This window comes from Nerophis lumbriciformis, linkage group LG07, assembly GCF_033978685.3.
Source record: "Nerophis lumbriciformis linkage group LG07, RoL_Nlum_v2.1, whole genome shotgun sequence".
In the NCBI taxonomy this organism is placed as follows: Eukaryota; Metazoa; Chordata; class Actinopteri; order Syngnathiformes; family Syngnathidae; genus Nerophis; species Nerophis lumbriciformis.
Window position 1 is genome coordinate 31,156,756 of NC_084554.2, and position 24,959 is coordinate 31,181,714.

Genomic DNA, 24,959 nt, shown 5'->3' on the forward strand with positions numbered 1-24,959 from the left:
ATATTGAGAACCCAATAGTGGTTGTATATCCCTTTTACATATGATACAACTCTTCTTTACCTTGAAGGTAAATTTATTTTCCTACCATTTTAAGTCTATACTGCTTTTCGTTTACAGTTTACATTTTTGCTTGATGGACTACACTACCCTCTATCGGTATGTTTTTAGAACTGCAGAGGAGTTCACAATATGACGCCGGATGTTCTGTTTTGACAAAAAAATGTTTTAACAATTAATTGTTACTATTACCAATATTGGTTTATAGCCCTTTTCCCCTTCTGCCATAGTAAAACTCTGCTCTGCCTTAAAAAAATCCCATTTTGAATTATTGTGCTATATTTTATATTTTGTTTTGATATGTTGTGTAGTACACTAACTAACTTGTCAACTTATTATTTTCTATGGTATTTCTGCTCTTAAATTTGCATTTTGTTGAACCCTCTCAGTTGCCGTCAATTTAAGCAAACGGAACAAAACAGAACAGACGTATTTTAAAACGGTTGCAAGTTCCGAATATCCCTAGCAAACCAATAATACATTTATAAGCTCAGTATTATGATATAACATGACATTTTTTATTACCAAGATTGCCTGGTAATATAAAGAAATACAAATCCCACAATGCATTGCGCGTCACACGGACTGAAGAGGGGAGCGTTGCGTTCGTGTGTTTCCATGGAGAGCACACACACACACACACACACACACACACACACACACACACACACACACACACACACACACACACACACACACACACACACACACACACACACACACACACACACACACACACACACACACACACACACGCTCTTATCGTAAGAGCTAGGTTTAACACGCTGCATGAATTCTATCTGACGAGTGCTGCTATCAGCAGCTCCAGCAGGAAATAAAGACAACAACACCCTAAACGGTAAGTTTGCTGATGTAGATTTGAACATATTTGAGTGTGCGAGAGCTCGACTTTTTCAATGACCACAAGCTGTCACCCACAGCATGGATCATTTATTTTCCTTATCTATGTTTTATATCAGCTTAGAAACAGCATTTATCATACCTTTATTTTGAAATGTGTAGTTTACCGACAAGTGAACAAGCTGGATAATTTCACCTCAGTTATAGATGACCGCTACCGAATGACGTGAACACATTTTAATTCCCTTTAAATCCACCCTAACAACAGGTTGGAGTGCAGGCCAGCTGTCCTCTGGCAATCCTTCTTACTCATTCAGAAGCTCGCTGAAGGAGGGGCTGCATTTTGAAAAATTCACATGTGAAACTCTATAGGGACTTTTTATTATTGAAGCAAATAGGCGTTCCTCTTTTGCTGTGGAGTCAAGGGTCAAACTCCATTAAGCTAAACAGCTTGCATTCAACTTTTATTTATTTATTTATTCTTGTATGGTAGCAAGTTTAAATACAAACAATACTTTAGAACAGTGGTTCTTAACCTTGTTGGAGGTACCGAACCCCACCAGTTTCATATGCGCATTCACCGAACCCTTCTTTAGTGAAAAATAAAATGTTTTTTTTTTTTTTTTCAAATTCAAGACAAAGTTATATGTTTTTGGTAACACTTTAGTATGGGGAACATATTCTAAGTAACAAAGACTTAATTTAGAGTTTTTTGGACACTAGGGGAACATATTCTAAGCAACAAAAACTTAATTTAGAGTTATTTGGTTAGGGTTAGGATTAGAGGGTTAGGGCCAGGGTTAGAGCAGTGTTTTTCAACCACTGTGCCGCGGCACACTACTGTACCATGAGATTTTGTTTGGTGTGCCGTGGGACATTACGTAATTTCACCTAATTGGGTTAAAAATATTTTATGCAAACCAGTAATTATAATCCGCAAATAACGTGCCCGTTGTTGAGTGTTTGTACTGTCTGGAGCTCGGCATATCAGTAGGTGGCAGCAGGTAGATAATTGCTTTGTAGATGTCGGGAACACGGTTCGTCCTGATCACAATAAGCGGGAGGCAGCGTGTAGGTAAAAAGGTATCTAATGCTTAAACCAAAAATAAACAAGAGGCGAGTGCCGCTAAGAAAAGGCATTGAAGCTGAGGGATGGCTATGCAAAACGAAGCTAAAACTGAATTCGCTGCAAAGTAAACAAAAACAGAATGGTGGACGACAGCAAAGACTTACAGCGTGTGGAGCAGACGGCGTCCACAAATTACATCCGTACATGACAATCAACACCAAAATAGGAGCGCAAGACAATAACTAAAACACTACACACAGGAAAACAGCAAAAAACTCCAAATAAGTCACGGCGTGATGTGACAGGTCGTGACAGTACACCTACTTTGAGACAAGAGCTATAGTGATGCTTGCTTGGTTATGGTTTAAATTCATATCCAACAATTGCGAGAACGACCTTTTATTGTTAATATTGGCTGCTGAGTTTAATTTTTCTATGTTTTCTGCTCACGGTGTGCCTCGGGATTCTTTCGATGAAAAAAATGTGCCTTGGCTCAGAAAAGGTTGAAAAACACTGGGTTAGAGGGTTAGGGTTATAATAAGGCCATGCCGAATAAAGCATTAATAAGTACTTAATAATGACTAGTTAAGAGCCAATATGTTACTAATTTGCATGTTAATAAGCAACTAATTAATGGTGAATATGTTCCCCATACTAAAGTGTTACCACGTTTTTTTTACTGGTGCACAAAATGAACCGTGCATGAACATCACCTTGCTCAAAGAACAAAACCAACACAGTGCATAAACTCACAACAAATTACACACCTGCAAATCAGTGTGACGTCTGCTGTTGCCGTATCCGTAATACACCGATAGGGAGAAGTTTTTATTTACACGATGAGTCGGGTGTGTCCGTAGGGTTCGATCAAACCCAGGTTAAGAACCACTGCTTTAGAAAATTGCAAAAAAATATTAATTGAAAAACTGAAGTCAAAATAATCATACTCCAAGACTAAAGACTTTGTATAAAAAGTCTTACTCAAGATTGAAAAAAAAAAAGAATAGAATAAAATTCATTTTATTGTCACTATACCAGTGGTGTGCTGTCAGGGCCAGCAAGGCCTTCTCTGCTGGCCTAATATAACCAGAAATCCTGATCATAATTAAAGATAAAAGACATTTTTGTAATTTACTTTCCCTAAATATCTCAAATCATTCATATTCTCTTCATGTCATATTATGCTCGTTCCAGTGCTACGTTGTTTTTAGTTTTAGTTTGTATCCAATCAGAATTCAGCTTGCTTATGTTGCCATGCTGTACCAAATCTGCCCGGGGCTTTCAGAATCAACAATGCAGGCGTCCGTGCACTGTAAGCGAACAGGGACATACAGTTGATAGACAGTTGCGATAGCCAATCAGATCACGAATTGTTGTCAGTAAGGCCTTTTAGTTAATCGTGACATTTACGTGTCCTGTGATTGGATACTCATCGGCACCGTGAGCGGATGAATTTGAGAACTCATACAGTTGAGAGACAGTGGTGATAGCCAATCAGATCACAAGTTGTTGACAGTAAGCTGTTCTGTTACAACTAAAAGTGATAAACTGTTGTTGTTAAAGTGTGTCATGCTTGTCATTTAATTAACATTGTTACATGTGTATTTGTCGTCATCATGTGGTCAGGGCAGTTACTATATCTTTGAGAAGTGTGTACTTTGAATCAAACTTTATTGACCGGAAGTTGCATAAGCCAAGCAGAGAAATTTACGTTAATGTGTTAATTGCTGATGCGTTTTAATTGATTTTTAAATGCGCCAGAAAATAACCTGTTTTGTACACTGTTGATGTGATTCAATGCACAGTAGGGTGTAAATGTGTTCCTGTATAGTATTTCTCCAGCAATGATCACGTGGTGACATCAATTATGGTATTTTGAGAGGTAATCATTGAAGTTGGAGATCACTGAAGGCCTAGGTAGGAAACGCACGGCCTGCCACTGTTATAACTATAAACATGTGTGAAAAAGTATGTGTGGGTTATTGCACATTCAGTAATAAATGTAGATATTGCACATATTGAAGGGGTTTTACAGTAATGGTGAGTAGATATTGGATATGGGGGTTATGATGATACTCAGCGCTATAAACACATATTGCACAGTAATCAAAGGGACAAACATTAAAAGGTGCCATATGTAATAATTTATTGTAAAGTCATCGTTATGATATGTCAAAAGGCATTAACAAGTCATGTTCTTTCTGAATACCTTCATAACTGATAACAGTAGTTCAGCCGGGATATGCTCATTTCAAAATTAGATATACAGCCCCGAAATATTGTTATTGTTTTCATTTCGATGCCCCGCCCTCCACCGTTTGACCAATTAAAAAGTCTGTGAGTGTGTCACATCCAGGTTGCCAGTTACGCACCGTCATCTTCGTCGAGCTACTGCCACTGGTAAAGTTACTAAACATGTCAGACCTTAGTAATTCCAAAAGGCGTCGTTATGATTCTAAACTTACTCATGACAAAGCCAGGAACAAAACGAGGATTTGTATCGGGGATGCCTTTGAAAGATGTAGACGATTGCTAATTTCCTTCTTGATGGGTAAGTCAGACATATAGGTTTTCTTATTACTTGTAATAAATGGAAATTGACATTTCGTATGTAAACTATATTGTCCAATACAGTCGATGATCTTGTCTAACAAAGCTAGTATGTTCGTGCAACGAATGCTGAGCATGCTAGCCCGATCAATGACATGGCTAACGGGGGAAATATATGCCCGTTAGCCTGTATGTCGATGTGTCATCCAACTGACAGGGAATAGTATATTTTCAACAAGAACAACCTATGTGTGTATGGGTATTTCGTTCTCAATTTGCAGAAATGCTGAGGAAATGCGTTCCAACATTAGCACGGCTACCACGGCAGTACCATTTCTGGCCACATTTCTACATATGGCACCTTTAAGTATGAACAGTTGGTGGATAAGAAAGTCAAGTGTTCGAACTGTGGTTCAGTGCATGTTAGAGTTTGTCATAAAGTTGCAATTTTTACGATAATAAACAGTATTCCGAGCATAAACCTACCCTGCAAGACTCACAAGTTACATTTAACTATTTACAATGCAAGTTTTGTTCCTAAAGAAAAAAAACAAACCGAACTGAACAATTTCTAAACAAATATTTAATCACTTTAAAGGGGGACTGCACTTTTTTTGTTTTTATTTTGCCTATCGTTCGCAATCATTATGAGAGACAAGAAGACAAAAGTTTTTTTTTATATATTTTTGCATTGTAACATGTAAAAATCGTCTCGTTCTAGGTAGCTCGCAATGCAGCTAATAGGGGCAATCAATTCTACCTCTAAATCACTTTAAAAATGCATTTAAAAAATGTCAACAATACTTCATTTACGTTCTGTAATCTGTAAAAAAAACCAAGCTGTAGCAACATTATTATTTTAAGAGGGAACATTAAGGAACTATTTTTCTATAGTAACACATCGACGTGCCTTGGTAATAACAGTAAAAGCTAACTACGGAAAGAAAAAAGCTAGTTTCTACAACAACACAAAACACGTTTGAGTGAGTAATGCACAACACTGCAATAGGACAACAATCTGTACTGACTGAAAAACATGAACAATAATATTACAGTATCTGTGACGCATTAGCCCACTTTTCATGTTTTGTTTGTACACAGCTAGCCAGACAGCATATATATTGTAGTTGTAATGACGTGCTGCGTGTATCATGGCCAATGTTAAAATGTGACTCACTCGATGGACAGTTGTGCGTTTGGTCCAGCTGGCCGGGGACGTTTCATCCTCTTCTTCGTGCTGACTTCTATAAGCAGTAGTTTGTCCACCATTAATTCAGCTTCAAAAAGATAAGGTTGTGAATCTTCATTTGTCCAAAAATAGTCGTCTTCGTTGTCTATTACCAAGTCTGCCATGATTAGAAGACACAAACGCCTTAGTGTCCGGAAGTAGGAACCCAAAGTTGTTGCCAGAAATCGGAAGTGTGTTGCTATGGAAACGGAAATCAATGCGCCTAGGAATTAGTTCTGGCAATGATTAAAATGACCAAAACACAGTAAATATTGAACATATTACATAATGTTATGAACGTGTCTGTTATGACATTATATCTAGACTTGCAGTGTGTATATAAAACATTGATGGAGGGTTTTGAAGTTTTAAAGGGCTTTGAAGGCTACAACAGTGACTCCCATTAGCCGCATCGTCCAAGCATTTTTTTCCATCCATCCATTTTTTACTGCTTGTCCCTTACGGGGTCGCGGGGGGTGCTTGAGCCTATCTCTATCATCTTTAAAATCCTAATAAAAAAAAGACGTGTGTTCTTATCTCTCATAATGATTGAGAATTTTTTTTTTTTAAATGCAGTTTCCCTTTAAAGACCAAGGATATTATAGTTTTTGGGGCCACATTTCCAGAAAGCTAAGGACTGAGGAACCTAATTTGCCTTCTCTATCAATCTAAAACCAGCATCCTCTACACTAGACATTTGATTTTGGTCTATTATTGTGTCAGAGTTACTAGAGTGCTGTGCTGTTTTTAAGGACTTTCTGCAAAAAGGCTAGTTAAAGATCATTTCTATGACACAGCACTCTAGTGTTTTAATAATCTGCTGCAAAAATTTAAGTCGATCCTCTGGCAAGATTTTTGAACTGAACCCGCGGCCTACTAGTTGAATGAAAAGAGAGGACCTAGAACCTTGAAGAACACCACTAGTGTAACTAAAGAAGTTAAACAAATGACTACTGACTGCATCTGAAGTAAAAACGCTACAGCAGCACCTTCCATCCATCCATCCATCTTCTTCCGCTTATCCTAGGTCGGGTCGCGGGGGCAGCAGCCTAAGCAGGGAAGCCCAGACTTTCTTCTCCCGAGCCACTTCGTCCAGCTCCTCCCGGGGGATCCCGAGGCGTTCCCAGGCCAGCCGGGAGACATAGTCTTCCCAACGTGTCCTGGGTCTTCCCCCTGGCCTCCTACCGGTTGGACGTGCCCTAAACACCTCCGTAGGGAGGCGTTCGGGTGGCATCCTGACCAGATGCCCGAACCACCTCATCTGGCTCCTCTCGATGTGGCGGAGCAGTGGCTTTACTTTGAGCTCCCCCCGGATGGCAGAGCTTCTCACCCTATCTCTAAGGGAGAGCCCCGCCACCCGGCGGAGGAAACTCATATCGGCCGCCTGTACCCGTGATCTTGTCCTTTCGGTCATAACCCAAAGCTCATGACCATAGGTGAGGATGGGAACGTAGATCGACCGGTAAATTGAGACCTTTGCCTTCCTGCTCAGCTCCTTCTTCACCACAACGGCTCTATACAGCGTCCGCATTACTGAAGATGCCGCACCGATCCGCCTGTCGATCTCACGATCCACTCTTCCCTCACTCGTGAACAAGACTCCTAGGTACTTGAACTCCTCCACTTGGGGCAGGGTCTCCTCCCCAACCCGGAGATGGCACTCCACCCTGTTCTGGCACCTTTGTTACATAAATCACATTGCAAAAAAAAAAAGGGTTACTGCCAAAAAGTTAGGACTTAAAGGGCTGCCTTGAGGAATGCCATACTTGTGTAAATCACAAGTTTGGAGTGCCTGGGCCTCACAATAAGGAGGTCCTGGGTTCAATTCCTGGGATCAGGGTCTTTCTGTGTGGAGTTTGCATGTTCCCCGTGACTGCGTGGGTTCCCTCCGGGTACTCCGGCTTCTTCCCACCTCCAAAGACATGCACCTGGGGATAGGTTGATTGGCAACACTAAATTGGCCCTAGTGTGTGAAAGTGAGTGTGAATGTTGTCTGTCTATCTGTGTTGGCCCTGCGATGAGGTGGCAACTTGTCCAGGGTGTACGCCGCCTTCCGCCTGAATGCAGCTGGGATAAGCGCCAAACAACCCGCCACCCCGAGAGGGACAAGCGGTTAAAAATGGATGGATGAATGGACTTTAAATTTTTTCTCATCATACTGTCAGATACATTTTTTTTGTAAGTTTTTATTTTTTCGTCATAAATTAATACCAGTGTCAATCTTTAAAAAAAGAGCGTCTTGATAGTTGTTTGTGTGAACGTTAAACAATGTGATCAGTGTTGTCACTCTAATCCGCTTGCCATAGTGAACAACAGTAAGCATGGCAATTATGTAACATCCTATTTACATCTCTGTTGGCCCAATCTGCTGAGAGCTGACTATGTCATCTCCCTTGGGTGTGCATGTTGACGTGTCCTGGTGTGACACCGAGCAGGCTGTGTGATTTATCATGCTTTTTTTTTTTTATCAACCTGTTGCTGATTAACACATTTCTTTCCAGCAGGTTCGCTATGGCGGACTGCTAACCAACGATGACCCACTCCAGCCCTTTCAACAGTGACACCTCCTTCCTTGCAAGATGAATTTTAAAGTTTTGCCACAGTAAAAAACAAAACCCTTACAGATGACTTGAAACTATTTTGCCAAGTCGATGAAGCTGAGGAAAGCCTCGTGAGCCATGATGAACCGCTACACCACGCTGAAGCAGCTGGGTGACGGCACCTACGGCAGTGTGCTGATGGGGAGAAGCAACGAGTCTGGAGAACTGGTGGCTATTAAACGGTGAGGATGTTGATCATTTTATAAGACTGTTAGCGTTCGCTCATCATCCAGCAGATGGCACTCTGGTAAAAAAAAGCTTGTAGAAATGAATCAAAAGCAAAATGTATGTTTAAACAAGCCTTTTCAGACTGATTTCCTTATTGTATCCAACTTCCTGTTCCTGCCATATCTCCCTCTACTTTCTCTACTGTATGGTTGCCACGGAAACAGCATAACTGTAGACGTCTGCCAGTCAGTCCTAACGTGTGAGCTAACCATTAAATTCATATTTTGTGTGATGGTTATGCAGCAACAATTCTAGTTATCATGATAGTTATTTGAAACGGAACAGAAAAATGGAAATACCAGGAAAAGCAAGAATTTTGGTGACGAAAAAAAAAATAGATGGCTTGAATGTCCTGGTTAAGAGGAACGCTCTGGGAATCGGATGAAAAATGTGCGAGAAGTCGTCAAAAGAAAAAAGGGTGAAAATAGTTGTATAAAATATATATATATATATATATATATATATATATGTATATATATATATATATATATATATATATATATATATATATATATATAATAATAAACCTGCTCCGTGGCCTTGCGGTTGGAGTGTCCGCCCTGAGACTGGAAGGCCGTGAGTTCAAACGTCGGCCGAGTCATACCAAAGACTGTAAAAATGGAGACCCATTGCCTCCCTACTTGGCACTCAGCATCAAGGGTCAGAATAGGGGTTACATCGCCAAATGATTCCCTTTAATAGTGGAAATTCCTGGTAATCAGGGAATGTTCTTAACCAGCAAACATGTTGGCTTGAATGTCCAGAATGGATGCCGTGTATGGATGGTGGAAAGGTATGAATCAGATGAGAAATGTTGGAATTGTGTAAGTTTGAAAAGTGGCCCATTCATTTTCAAAAAAATTGTCCCGTAAAACCAGGAATTCCTGGTAATCTGGGATATTTGGGAAGAGCAAAATAAGGTTGCCATTGAGTCCTGGCCCAGCCAAATGTTTTGATACTTGAACAGTTCCGATTGGATGAAAACTGGAGGGTGTGAAAGGCGACAAATACCTTGAAACATCCATCCCTTTTCTACAGCTTATTCCCTTCGGGGTCGCGGGGGGCCCTGGAGCCTATCTCAGCTACAATCGGGCGGGAGGCGGGGTACACCCTGGACAAGTCGCCACCTCATCACAGTACCTTGAAACAGTCACACACAATTAGCTTAAATGGGGATTCAAATGTAAAAAAACAAAAAACTAAAAGAATATGACATATTAGTTGGCTATTTTTTATTTAGAACTGAAGTTGATTGAGAGATTTGAGCAAAAAAATTAGAAAAAAAATATGAATCCAAAAACTTGTAACTCCTATAGACTTTTTTGTCCTGCCGGCACATAACTGCATATGCTCCAGAGGGTTGATTGGAAATACAAAGAAAATGCAAACCAAAAATAAAGAATAGTAAATATTGATTAATATTGATTAAAGAAAAATAAACCTAGGCTTTGTCAACCATTTTAAGGCAAAGTATTTTAGTTCACAGTGCTTCTGAAAAGTATTTAAAGTGCTACACCCAAACATGCATGTATTCCCAGTTTTTGCTCAATACTCTCAATATTCTTTCTGACATGCACTGTGGGATCTTATGGTCAGGTGTGTGCCTTTCCAAATCATGTCCAATCAACTGAATTTATAACAGATGCACTCTCTAATGAAGCGGTAGAAACGTCTCAAGAATCCTCAGTGGAAACTGAATGCACCTGAGCTCAATTTTGAGCTTCATGGCAAAGGCGGTGAATAATACCAATGCATGTTCTCTCTCTTTTTGTAATTTTTATATACCAAATATATTTTCATACATTTCTCAGAAATTCAAGTACAAGTACGAAATCTTTAGGAAGTTTGAAAATAAAATGGAAATATAAACAAAACACTAACAACAGCGTATTTAACCGTACCATACATTCTAAGCAAGCCATACTCAACCAAGCAATTACAAACAAAGCTAATGCGTGTGTATTACGTGGGGCGTATAGCTTTATGCGCTCAAAACCAGAAAATATAATGCCTACAACACATTGAAACAAACAGTTCCTTTAAGTCTGTTAGAGTCCCCTAGTTGTACTGCAACTTTTTTGTAAAGATATTATTCTATAAATATTGTATTATGTATAAATGAAAGGTTATTCACGAGTTGACCGGGCCGTACAGTATCAAACACGCCTTCAGAGGATAATAGTTTTGATAGCTTTCTCTCAACTTATTTCACCCCATCGCCAAGGGTAACAGAAATAATAATAAACGGCTTCTATGTCTTTGTTTCAGCGGGGTTCAATAATACATGAGATACCCGATGACATGTCCACTGCTTGCTTGATTGTTTGGTTACCATGTAAGACAATACGTGTGGCGTGGTGAAAGGGAGTGAAAGTAGGAGCGGGGTGTGTCAGGTTGCTTACATCATGGAAAGGGAGTCCCAAAACTGGCAGGAGGAAAATATATCAACACATTTTTAACACATTCATAATTCCATAAGGAGATCTAATATTCCTTTGACTATTGTGTTAACAGGTGGGATTGTAGTGTAAATGCAGAAGTAGAAAAAACATATATGTCATGTTTAATATTTGGTAGCACTGTTGGATACCATTTAATCTGTGTTTATTATCGTGTGGAGAAGTGAAGTAATGTAAAATATTCAAATCACCTCCTCTGTTCTAACCCTAACCAATGCAAACAACAAAACTACTACTAGATGCTTTGTTCCAAGATTTTTTGCTGACTTTGTCATACAAATTAACGCCAGTTTTTCACTTTCTTCCACAGAATGAAAAGGAAATTCTATTCGTGGGAAGAATGCATGAACCTAAGAGAGGTGAAGGTAAGGAAGTTGTTTGGCAGAAAAGAGTAAAAAGCTATCACAAGTTACAATATTTCATTTTTTACATGTCCCAGTCGCTGAAGAAGCTGAACCATGCAAATGTTGTCAAACTGAAGGAAGTTATCAGAGAAAACGATCACCTGTACTTTGTTTTTGAATACATGAAGGAGAACCTCTATCAGCTCATGAAGGACAGGTAAGAAACTGTAATTTTACCACAGTTGACGGTACCATTACCAAATTAAAATGCCGCACCTGTTATGGCCTTTGACACTGTAGCTTGGTTTATGAATATTGTATGAATTTTATGTTCGCAGAATGAAATTAATCCCTGAGTCAGTGATAAGAAACATAAGCTATCAGATATTACAAGGCCTGTCCTTTATTCACAAACATGGTAGGTGTCCCTTTAAGAGTGGCTTCACACTGCAAGATTTCCTCTCATAATATGAAGCTTCTTATGTAAATTTCAGAATTCCTCTTATAATATGGCACTTCTTGGTAAAGTTTGAGGTTTCCTCTCATAATATGAAGATTCTTGGTTAAATTTGAGATACCCTCTCATAATATGAAACTTCTTGGGTAAATTTTAGATTTCCTCTCATAAAATTAAACTTTTTAAGTAAATTTGAGGTTTCCTCTCATAGTATGAAGCTTCTTGGTTAAATTTGAGGTTTCCTCTCATAAAATGAAGCTTATTGGTTAAATTTGAGGATTCCTCTCATAATACAAAGCTTCTTGGTTAAATTTGAGATTTCCTCTCATAATATGAAGTTGCTTGTTAAATTTGAGATTTAATCACAGAGTCTGAACGATGTTTGGTTAAATATGAGATGTCCTCTCATAATATGAAGCTTCTTGGTTAAATTTGAGATGCCTTGGTGAAATCTTGTAGTTTGTGGAGCCTCTGTCGCCGCTCTAATTGACCTAACTCTCTTGCCTATTTCTATACAGTAGAGAATAAACTCTTAGTTGGATGCTTATTTTATTGGTTTTCACACATCTACTCTACTTCGCATGTGCCTTTTTTTTGTGCTAAATTTCCCCTATTATCCTTCTTTTCTTCTTCTTTCTTTTCTGGTAGAGAGAATAAGATGTTCTCAGAGAACGAAATTAGGAACATCATGTTTCAAGTGATTTCTGCCTTGGCTTTTGTACACAAGCATGGTAAGTAGTCTCACTCAGTCGCCGCTTCCTGTTTCCAAAGTAGCATGTTTTGGCTGTTTTATTCTATATCCTCCCCTACAGCCAGCATCCCCTCGGGTGGACATTTGTGTTTTGCATAACAGAGATACAGTCGTACCTTATCTTATGAGCTTTAATTGGTTCTGTGACGGAGTTCTTAACTTTAAACACTTATATTTCAAACCAACGTTGTCCATTAAAATTCATTCAAATCAATATAAATGGTGGTTGGCCCACTCAAAGTAGCACAATTTTAACATGCAACATGCCTTTTAAAAAGAAAAAAACCTTTCTGATCATAAACATTGAATAGAACAATAGAACTATAGAATGTACTACTAACAACTACAGTAGTTTTATGAAGTAATAATGTACAGTATTTACCTTGGAGAGTGGACTTCCACAGGATCTGCGACCAGCTGCTTCTCCATCAAACACACTATCAGCAGCTTCTCCATATTTTCATTGATGAATATCCACTGTTTAGCTATTTTAACATCCTTGGCTGGCGTTAATGACTCATTCTGCTTCAGTGTGCAGGTGCAGACTAGCACAGATATGCTCCAACTGCTTCACCAAGTTTTCTACACTCGTTGTCATGTTTTTGATGATTTCTTTATTTAATTTAATGAATATCATTGACGGTTTCTTCTCAGCACTGTCCTTTACACTCACTTTTTTCTTTCCCATTCTTGGGAAAAACAAAAGTTATGTCAATCTCTAGCGATAAACTACTGCTAGCAAAAAAGACCAGATGTTTTGGGCGGATCCTACGGGGTTCACTGTACCGTTCGCTACACCAACTAATGGCAATGATGCTTCTACCTAAAATGTTTGCTTGCAACTTAAAGCAAAACAATTAGCCGAGAGACAGTTGTTATCTTAAACCATTCTTTAATTGGGGCACTCTTAAGTTGAGGTACCACTGCAGTATATATACATAGTTATATATACAAACCCCGTTTCCATATGAGTTGGGAAATTGTGTTAGATGTAAATATAAACGGAATACAATGATTTGCAAATCCTTTTCAACCCATATTCAGTTGAATATGCTACAAAGACCACATATTTGATGTTCAAACTGATAAACATTTTTTTTTTTGCAAATAGTCATTAACTTTAGAATTTGATGCCAGCAACACGTGACAAAGAAGTTGGTAAAGGTGGCAATAAATACTGATAAAGTTGAGGAATGCTCATCAAACACTTATTTGGAACATCCCACAGGTGAACAGGCAAATTGGTAACAGGTGGGTGCCATGATTGGGTATAAAAGTAGATTCCATGAAATGCTCAGTCATTCACAAACAAGGATGGGGCGAGGGTCACCACTTTGTCAACAAATGCGTGAGCAAATTGTTGAACAGTTTAAGAAAAACCTTTCTCAACCAGCTATTGCAAGGAATTTAGGGATTTCACCATCTACGGTCCGTAATATCATCAAAGGGTTCAGAGAATCTGGAGAAATCACTACACGTAAGCAGCTAAGCCCGTGACCTTCGATCCCTCAGGCTGTACTGCATCAACAAGCGACATCGGTGTGTAAAGGATATCACCACATGGGCTCAGGAACACTTCAGAAACCCACTGTCAGTAACTACAGTTCGTCGTTACATCTGTAAGTGCAAGTTAAAACTCTCCTATGCAAGGCGAAAACCGTTTATCAACAACACCCACAAACGTCGTCGGTTTCGCTGGGCCTGAGATCATCTAAGATGGACTGATACAAAGTGGAAAAGTGTTCTGTGGTCTGAAGAGTCCACATTTCAAATTGTTTTTGGAAACTGTGGACGTCGTGTCCTCTGGACCAAAGAGGAAAAGAACCATACGGATTGTTATAGGCCCAAAGTTGAAAAGCCAGCATCTGTGATGGTATGGGGTTGCATTAGTGCCCAAGACATGGGTAACTTACACATCTGTGAAGGCGCCATTAATGCTGAAAGGTACATACAGGTTTTGGAGCAACATATGTTGCCATCCAAGCAACGTTACCATGGACGCCCCTGCTTATTTCAGCAAGACAATGCCAAACCACGTGTTACATAAACGTGGCTTCATAGTAAAAGAGTGCGGGTACTAGACTGGCCTGCCTGTAGTCCAGACCTGTCTCCCATTGAAAATGTGTGGCGCATTATGAAGCCTAAAATACCACAACGGAGACCCCCGGACTGTTGAACAACTTAAGCTGTACGTCAAGCAAGAATGGGAAAGAATTCCACCTGAGAAGCTTAAAAAATGTGTCTCCTCAGTTCCCAAACGTTTACTGAGTGTTGTTTAAAGGAAAGGCCATGTAACACAGTGGTGAACATGCCCTTTCCCAACTACTTTGGCACGTGTTGCAGCCATGAAATTCTAAGTTAATTATTATTTGCAAAAAAAAATAAAGTTTATGAGTTTGAACATCAAATATATTGTCTTTGTAGTGCATTCAATTGAATATGGGTTGAAAAGGATTTGCAAATCATTGTATTCCGTTTATATTTACATCTAACACAATTTCCCAACTCATATGGAAACGGGGTTTGTATTAAGCCATCTCACCAAGGTCTCATTTACAGGTTTCTTCCACCGAGACATGAAGCCAGAAAATCTCCTGTGCATGGGCCCAGAACTGGTCAAGATAGCAGATTTTGGACTGGCCCGGGAGATCCGCTCCAAACCTCCTTACACTGACTACGTTTCGACAAGATGGTGATGAACACATCACTGTTTTTGACCTAATGCTTTCTTGTTTATTTTACTAACTACTCTGCCTATGCATAGGTACCGTGCACCTGAAGTTCTGCTCAGGTCGTCCACTTACAGTTCTCCTATAGACCTGTGGGCTGTGGGATGCATCATGGCTGAACTCTACACGCTCAGACCTCTTTTCCCAGGAAACAGTGAAGTGGATGAGATCTTTAAGATCTGCCAAGTCCTAGGCACTGTCAAGAAGGTGAGGAAAATCATATTATATATATTTGTATTAATAAAAATACTTAAAAAATATTGAGTTTAGTCAATTGATTCATCACAAAGAATTATTGCACTAGTCACGCAATTTATTTTGACTGTTCCATTACCTTAACCTTAAAACTGTTACCAAGTTTTGAACAGATAAATGACATACTGTACATTCAAGTAATTCATTTAAAATGTCTTCCTGGATAAAATTCAGACAATAAAACTGCATGAGAGTCCAAATATTGGGGTGTTTTTGAAGTCAATTTAAATCATACAAGCAAGTAATAACCTGTGATTAATCACCATTAATCTAAAATCAAAAGTGTGATTCATCGGATTTTAAAAAACAATAATTTGACAGCAATACTATATATCTATTTTATATAATGAATTGTATTGTATATATTCTTATATTTGGTCGATTCGATCCCAAGCAAGTCAGAGCATTTCTTCTTGTCACTCACGCACACCAGCTATAAAAAAAAGTGATTGGGCATGTTAACAAACAGAAGAGTTATAATTAGGGGTGCTCAAAAAAATAATATATTGGCATTCAAATCACAATTATTGTTTATTCTGAGGCTAAATCAATTCATAGTTTTCAAAAATGGATACAAAAAAAATAAAAAGTAAAAATATGTATATATATATATATTTTTTTCTTCTAAGAATACATTTAAAAAATGTCATATGTCAGCAGCCAGGAGCAACTTTTGTAACCTGTATCCTGTTTTGATAAGACATTATTATAATGTTAGTACCAAATATCATTTTGCGAGAATCCATTTGAATCGAGAATCATGTTAAATCTAAAATCGAATCTGAATCGAATCGTGACCCCACAAATCGAAATTGAATCGTGAGTCGTTGGAAGATTCCCATCCCTAGTTGTGATGCTAATTTTAATGTAATGGTGATCAATAAATCAGAATCATTAAACAACTACAAAGCAGCAAATAAATGTAATTTGTGCTTTACTATTTAAAATATTAGTTATATTCATGGCCATCTTATATTGGATTAAATACATTAATTTGGTGCTTTCTTAAAAATAAATGTTATAGAAAGCTGGAATATTAGTACTTGGTTCACATGGCTTACCTTTTCGCTCATTCACTAAGTGCTGCTGGGATAGGCTCCAGTCCATGCCATGACACTGAACAGAGTGTGTCGGATTGTAATCATGTTATTGTCATTTCCAATAGCTGGACTGGTCAGAGGGCTACCACCTGGCTTCCGCCATGAACTTTCGCTTCCCTCAGTGTGTGCCGACGCCCCTAAAGACACTCATTCCCAATGCCAGCAGTGAGGCGATTACTCTAATGAAGGACCTTCTGCAGTGGGACCCCAAAAAAAGACCTACCGCCGTACAGGTAAAGACACTAATCTCTCACTTTTTATCAGTTTTTTCTATGCTCAGTATTCTTTCCTCCATAGGCGCTGCGCTACCCATACTTCCAGGTTGGGCAGATCTTAGGGCCTCGTCCTCACAGCCAAGAGGCCAAGAAGGTCCAGCCCAGACAGATAATCCAAAAGCAAGTCTCAGAACCTAAGGTGGATCACTCTCCTGATAACAGAGCCTCCAAATCCTCCCCAAGAAGCCTCCAGCAGCCTCAACCTCTTAAGCAGATCACAGTGCCTCAAGCTGAGAGTAAACAAGGAGGCCTCAGCTGTGTTGTGAGTCAAAGTAGATGTTGTGAGATTATTTCGGCAAATGTCATCAGCTTAGATTTCTGTTCTCAGAAGGTCACATCAGTGTTAAATGAGAGCGTTGGTGGAACAGGGATGATGAAGGGCGGCAGACGGCGCTGGGGCCAGACGGAGGCGAAGACCTTGGATAGCTGGGATGATTCCGATGCATCGGACACTGCTGCCTCACACTCAAAGAAACCCAGCTTGGGGAAGTCCAAGGAGGAGAGGAACTTGAAGGAACTTCGGCCACAGTATGTACTGTTACAACTTAGTTGGAGACTCTACAAAATATTATAAATTGCATCTCAAACTCAAGGCCAAATTAGAGTACAGCATATGGCCTGCGAAAGCCTGGAAATCATTTGCGTCAATAAAGTACCATAACCCTTTATCTTTCTTACTAAATGTATTTGTTGATTCCATTTTGACAGAAAAAAATGCATGCAATTGCATATCTTCGAAATAATATTGAAACAAATATTATGTTATCATATATTTCAAACATTTAAAATAAAAAATATTCATTATCTGTTTGACTCATGATTTAAAAGCAAGTTATCCATCAAATTGTATGTAAGAAAAAAAATCTAATGCATAGGCATTTGTGTAATAATATCAGGCGATTATACATTTATATTCAATTATCATTACAAATACCTGCGATAAGTCCCTCTTTAAAACTACTTTATCTTTCTTACTAAATGTATTTGTTCTTTTGAATTTTGACAGAAAAAATGTATATACTGCATGTCTTTTAAATTTCAATATTATCTAATAATTCAACAGCTATTTTATAATTTATGTAAAAATACATTTTTGAAAGGGGATAGGTTGATTGGTAACACTAAATTGTCCCTAGTGTGTGAATGTGAGTGTGAATGCTTGTCTATCTATGCTGGCCCTGCGATGAGGTGGCGACTTTTCCAGCGACCCCCCGCGACCCCAAGAGGGGATTGATGGATGGAAATAAAAATAAATACGTAAATATCTGCTTGGCTTATGATTTAAAAGCAATTTATGTCTGGGACAATTGTACATTTATATTCATATATTATTCTCGGTTACATGCGGCCCTCTGAGGGCAGCCATAACGAGGTATAGGAGGTGGCCCTCAAACACAGCCCTACTACAGAACGTAAACTTGGATATACTTTAGAGTAGTCAGTGTACAACTTGTATCACAGTATTACTGAAAATCACTGAACACACTTTTGTTGTGTCTAGGGATGGGTACCGTTCACATTTGAACCGATACGGTACCAATTCCCGGTACCTGGGAATCGATACTGGTACTTAACAGTACTTTTGCCTTATTACACACCAGCTGTTTGTTTGACAAGTGCATTTTAAGTTGTAGTTTTCATTAACAAATTAGTAGGTGTTGAAACCGTCATGTAAAATCACTAATGCTAATCAGCAGCATGTCAATAGCAAAGTCAATGTATATTAGCATCAAGCTATCACATTTTTGGAAAGGTGGAGCTTTACTACGTTGTTAGTTGGCATTGACAATTGCAACATTACCTAGAGGTAGTTTGGCTTTATCCGCTCTCAGTGCTGCTGGCGTGATCGCCAAGTGTCAAAGTGCGAAGAACCGGCTGAGTTGGCAACCGGGTGTGACGTCACGTGCAACCCAGGTACCAAAACATGGCACCGTTGGATTTTATGTGAATAGGTGCCTGCTAGAACCGGTGGGATTTGGTCGGTGCAAAATAATACCATTTTCAGTACCCATTCCTGGCTAACAGTCAAGCATGGTGCGTCATACTCATAGGGGTGCATGGATGCTGCTAATATGGGGAGCTGTGGTTCATTGAGGGATGATTTCAAAATGTACTGGGACATTATGAAGCAGACCATGAAGTGCTTTTCAAGCTCTACACTGACTACTCTTGAGTTCTATGGTCGACTGTAGGTACAGTAGCAGACTGTTGAAAGTTTACTGTTTTCCCCCCACAGGGCCATAGAGCAGAAACCTCTTTATTCCTTCAGCACCATTACCAAACTACCAAAAAATGTCAAGGTGGGCCCAATAGACCCAAACCTACCAGGATCAGCAGCACGGCAGCATTATCTCAGCCAGTCAAGATATCTGCCTGGTAAGACCGCCATCTTTGCGACCAGAGCTAAAAAAAATAAAAATGGAAGCAAACGTTGGACTGCACGAGTTTGTCTTTCAAGGTTTGATCGGCAAGACTTCGTGTGAAAAGGAGCTGAGTGGCATGACGTTACGTGACTTGTGGGAGAACTCCAACGCTGTAAATAAACCCCTTGGTTCCATTGGACCAGGATTGTCTGCCACAAGAGCCAAACCAGGTAAGAATTGTTACCACATGATGTTCGCTGGATTTGTACTGTGCAATATTTTGGAGGCCTCATTTGCTATACATTAGAAATCCGGCTTCTGTCAGCGCACCCTATTATCCTCTCTGGCACAAAAGAGGCCCTAAATGCTAATGATGCAGCTAATGTCTCCCGAGCAGTAGTTACAGGGTCCATTGACAAAGCTGTGTTGTCGCAGCGAGCCTAAGTGTCTGCGACTTTAGGGATCTCCGCAAGATCTCTAGAATTCATTTGTCATTCAGACAGATACACAATATCGCTACCCGCTGTGCTCCCTCCTTACCGGGTCTTCGTGCGCTCACCCCGTCTCTCCATCTCACTTGCTTATTCATGAGATTAAGACTGTGGACTGTGTTCCTTAAATGGCTCTCATCTCCACCCCTGTCCCCACTTATACACCTTCAAACACCCGTGTTTGTTTTGCTTCTGCTCACCTTTCAGCAGTGGTTGCATGTTCTTGTTTTCTCATTCAACTTCCTCTTTTCTCTACCTGAGAAGCCTCTAAATCTGTGGAAAGTCCCCCAGAGAAACCCGTTTTTAAGGAGAGAATACTGGAGAAAATCGATGCCTCCAAAGGTAATTCATCAATTACGGTTATAGCGTTTAGTGCACACAGTGGGATGGCTGGAGGGTAAACAGAGATAAACTAACAACCAGCATGGCGGCAGATGCAACAAGCTTCATGTAGTCACTCAACGACTTAACATGTGAAAGATTTCAACTGCTAAAAGCTCCCCAGGTGGCACGGGGGGTTCAAATACACGGTGACACTGGGGAAAATTAAGAACTCCAGTTGCTAAATAGATGTTAAATAGCACTACTACTGCAATAGCTTTATAGAGAAACAATGGTGCATTTGACTAATTACGCTGATAACCATCTTCTCCTTTGACTGTCACTTAAATTGTTGAATGACTTCAATGACTTGTTCTTAATCGTCTTTTGGGAAACTTTTAACACTCCATCCATCCATCCATTTTCTACCGCTTATTCCCTTTGGGGTCGCGGGGGGCGCTGGAGCCTATCTCAGCACTCATTCACTTAATTTATTTTGTGCCAATTAGGACGATCACAGTTATTTATTTTTTTCAGGTGAAACATTACATTGCACAGCATGCTACACCAACATTCCATGATATAATCTCAAAAGCTTTGCAATTTAGCATTGGCATTTAGCATTGGTTGAAATTAGAGAGGGGTCATATGAACCATCTAGCGGACTGGGGGACAAATAAGGCCCGGAAAGACACCATACCGGCCCCAAAGTTAAGTTCAAAACTTGGGAAACAAACATTTTTGCAGCCAATTCCTAAAAACACTACCATGATCCTATTGTATAGAGGAACTTGGACCACTGTACACACATTGGCAGATCCTTGCATTGGCATTTTAACCTTGCTTGCATAGATAGAACACGTGGGTCCAAACTTGTGATTTACACAACTGTGGCATTCGTCAGGCATCCCTTTAAGTCCTCTCATTTTTGACAGTTACACATATTTTCTCCTGATGTGATTTATGTAACTAAGGTGTTGCCGTGGCTTGTTTACTTCAGATGCAGTCGGTAGTCGTTCGTTCAACTTGTGCCATTCCTCAAAGTTCCATCTTATAGGTCCTCTCTTTTTTGGGGTGCTATTCAACTGGTAGATCGCCAGTTCAGTTCTAAAAACTCACATTTTTGCAGAAGGTCATTATTAAAAGCAGAGTGCTCCTGTAACTCTGACAAAATAAATAGACCAAAATCAAATGTCTACTGCCGAGGACGCTGGTTCTCCGGAATATACAAAAAAAAGACCAATAGTGAAGGGAGAAGTCTGGCCTCTCATGGTTCTTAGCTTTCTGGAAATGTGGCCTCCAAAACAGTTTAGTTGAGAGGGGTTAGTGCGTCTGCCTCACAATACAAAGGTCGTGAGTTCAATCCCGGCGTCGGGATCTTTCTGTGTGGAGTTTGCATGTTCTCCCCGTGACTGCGTGGGTTCCCTCCGGGTACTCCGGCTTCCTCCCACCTCCAAAGACATGCACCTGGGGATAGGTTAAATAATAAATAAATGATAAATGGGTTGTACTTGTATAGCGCTTTTCTACCTTCAAGGTACTCAAAGCGCTTTGACACTACTTCCACATTTACCCATTCACACACACATTCACACACTGATGGAGGGAGCTGCCATGCAAGGCGCTAACCAGCACCCATCAGGAGCAAGGGTGAAGTGTCTTGCTCAGGACACAACGGACATGACGAGGTTGGTACTAGGTGGGGATTGAACCAGGGACCCTCGGGTCGCGCACGGCCATTCTTCCACTGCGCCACGCCGTTGATTGGCAACACTAATTTGGCACTAGTGTGTGAATGTGAGTGTGAATGTTGTCTGTCTATCTGTGTTGGCCCTGCGATGAGATGGCGACTTGTCCAGGGTGTACCCCGCCTTCCGCCCGATTGTAGCTGAGACAGGCTCCAGCGCCCCCCGCGACCCTGAAGGGAATAAGCGGTAGAAAATGGATGGATGGATGGATGAATATTCTTGCTTTAGGAAGAGTTTGCTCTAGTAGTACAACCACTAGAGATTTTAGAAATGTGTCCGATGATAGTAATTTCCAAGCAAACTGCAATAAAATACATCTATACCATAATTTCCGGACTTAATTATAAGTCGCACCCACTGAATTTTTTTACAAAATGTATTTGGTGAATATATTGGCCGCACAAGTCTATAAACCGCAGGTGTACAGTACATATTGAAAAATTAAATATTTAAACAGGCGCTTGTGTTCATTCACAAATTTACCAGAAGACAATACTTGTAACACGGCATACAGTAACTTACCGGAAAAGTAATTGAGCGCGGTCATTGTCATTGTCTCCTTCTGTACACTGGGGACATCTTCTTCAATATCAGAGTTGAGGGCACTTGGGGTTGCATTGTCTGATATTTTCATGGGCTTGTTTTCGCTTTCACTTGGCTTGTGCCATCTTTGTCGGCGCACAGGGCCCGTTAATAGTTGTGTATTTCCGTATTGTGCGGCGGCTGTCTACTTTTTTGATAGTCAATCGTCTTCGGCTTTGGGGCTACGTTTTGTGCATTTCGTCTTTTCTTCTCCATGACAAGGGTGAGTCCATAATGCGCTAAATGGCTGACTGAATGATTGTGTGAGTGCTTTTGATTTATTGTGAACAATTTTCTTGGTGCACAGTGACTAGTTTTGGCAATTTCATTGCTCTGATGTGATAAGGCTAAATTTATTGGCGACATGGTAAACTTGTGAACCTGGAAAAATCCATAAATTAGCCACAACATTGTATAAAGCGCAGGATTCAAAGTGTGGGGAAAAAGTCTGGAAATTACAATACGGTTTGTTTTTCATCAATGCCTTTTTTTAAGAGTCTTGTCATAATTGCCATGTCCACCAAACTTTGTAAAACTGGTTTTGCGGTGCAGGAAGACACCTATTAGCATCTAACATGCAGTAACGACAACTTAAAAATCCTCAAGCTTCACTGCTGTGCTCCACTTATACACCACCATGAAAACTTAGGAGCTTTACAATTTAGTCTTGAATATCTGTCTACTATAACCAGCTCAAGTTTGGAACTGATCAGGAGATTGCCCAAGGGGGAGTTTCCTAAAGTCTGATCGCGAGAACAGGCGTAAATTCCAGCTTCAAAGCTTTCTTTGCTTTTGTTGACTTTGTTGTCTATTTCCTTTTCAGGAAATGTTGTGAGCACCAAGTATAACCTATCTGCTGGCTACATCCCTTCGTTTCAAAAGAAAGAGGTTGGCTCCGTGGCACAGAGGATCCAGTTGGCGCCAATAGCTGGCCATCACACAAGTAAAGACTACTTTCTCATGTTAACAGACACTTATCATACTCACCAAAAATCTTCCACCTTTGCTTTTTCTTCTGCTGTTCAAACTTTCGGAGTACAGTATTTACATTCACTATCTCACTCGTCCCTCCTTTCAGTCAATCCTTCCTCTTCTCCTGAAATTAAAAAAGACAAACCAAAAAAGGCAAAGCCCAAGTCCATCTCTTCTTTGAGTGAAACTAACGAAGGTATTGGCTGTTGCAATGGTAGCCGTAGTTATGAAAATAGATAACGCCACATAATGCAAAAGGCACAATACTAGTAGATGATTTAGGTGTAAAAACACTGACATGTTCTTCCAGATTACGACGGATGGAAACGGAGGACAGAGATCAGAAGTCAGGTGATGAAGGGGAGTAGCTACTCAGCCTTGGGAAAAACTTCGGGGAATCTCCTGGCCAGAGGTCCGGCCGTGCAGCCGGTCCACGGCAGGGTGGACTGGGCTTCCAAGTACGGTGGAAATCGGTAGTCGGTGCTTGATTAGAACAAGGTAGAATTACACTTAATAGACATTTCTTAAAATATTCAATACTAAATGTGCCCCTCTTATTCCAACAAGCTACAGCAGGGGTGTCCAAACCTTTTTCACCGAGGGCAGCATACTGAAAAATGAATGCTGGGGGCCACGCTGAAACATTTTGTGCATTAAAACACCACAACCAATTCAATGTGAATCAATATGCTAAATCAGGGGTGTCAAACTAATTTTTATTGTGGGTCACATCTCAGAGCTGTTTGAAAAAGTGAAACCATATAATCGCCTCATGGTATTATTACACAACTGGCCCTTCATTTGATTATCATTATTTACCAACAAACTGATGGAAAACTTGCTTTTGAATCAGAAGTCAATATGACAAGCTGATTTTAAACTTTTACTTGCAATAACTCCAGAGAAGGCGTCTCCACTGCTCTAGAGTCCAGTGGCGACGTGCTTTACACCACTGCACCTGATGCTTTGCATTGGACTTGGTGATGTATGGCTCAGATGCAGCTGCTCGGCCATGGGAACCCATTCCATGAAGCTCTCTGCGTACTGTACGTGGGCTAATTGGAAGGTCAGATGAAGCTTGGAGGTCTGTAGCAACTGACTGTGCAGAAAGTCGGCGACCTCTTTGCTGACCCCTCTCTGTCAGTTTACGTGGCCTACCACTTCGTGGCTGAGTTGCTGTTCTTCCCAAACGCTTTCATTTTTTTTATAATAAAGCCGACAGTTCACTTTGGAATATTTAGGAGCGAGGAAATTTCACAACTGGATTTGTAGCACAGGTGGCATCCTATGACAGTTCCACGCTGGAAATCACGGAGCTCCTGAGAGCGGCCCACTCTTTCACAAATGTTTGTATACGGTAAACAGTCTCCATGCCTAAGTGCTTGATTTTATACACCTGTGGCTGGGCCAAGTGATTAAGACATCTGATTCTAATCATTTGGATGGGTGGCCAAATACTTTTGGCAATATAGTGTATAAATATTTCATTTTATATTTAACTCTTAAGATGAGCACAATA

At 40.1% G+C, this 24,959-nt stretch overlaps 1 protein-coding gene across 3 annotated transcripts; it reads left to right on the top strand.

Annotated features, from left to right (window-relative positions):
• The first annotated feature begins 821 nt into the window (after positions 1-821).
• On the top strand, positions 822-23,917 carry mak (male germ cell-associated kinase). 3 transcript variants are annotated; one of them, XM_061965467.1, is made up of 16 exons: positions 822-916; positions 8,267-8,547; positions 11,363-11,417; positions 11,492-11,613; positions 12,502-12,584; positions 15,164-15,296; positions 15,369-15,540; positions 16,754-16,921; positions 16,986-17,225; positions 17,292-17,491; positions 19,200-19,339; positions 19,422-19,556; positions 20,082-20,159; positions 23,292-23,411; positions 23,547-23,636; positions 23,751-23,917. In XM_061965467.1, the coding sequence occupies exons 2-16, from the start codon at positions 8,444-8,446 to the stop codon at positions 23,915-23,917; spliced, it is 2,007 nt and encodes a 668-aa protein (XP_061821451.1). In that variant the 5' UTR covers positions 822-916; positions 8,267-8,443. The 3 variants fall into 3 exon arrangements, with proteins under 3 accessions (XP_061821451.1, XP_061821449.1, XP_061821450.1); XM_061965465.1 differs by having other exon boundaries at positions 23,292-23,636; XM_061965466.1 differs by lacking the exon at positions 20,082-20,159.
• Positions 23,918-24,959: the final 1,042 nt, after the last annotated feature.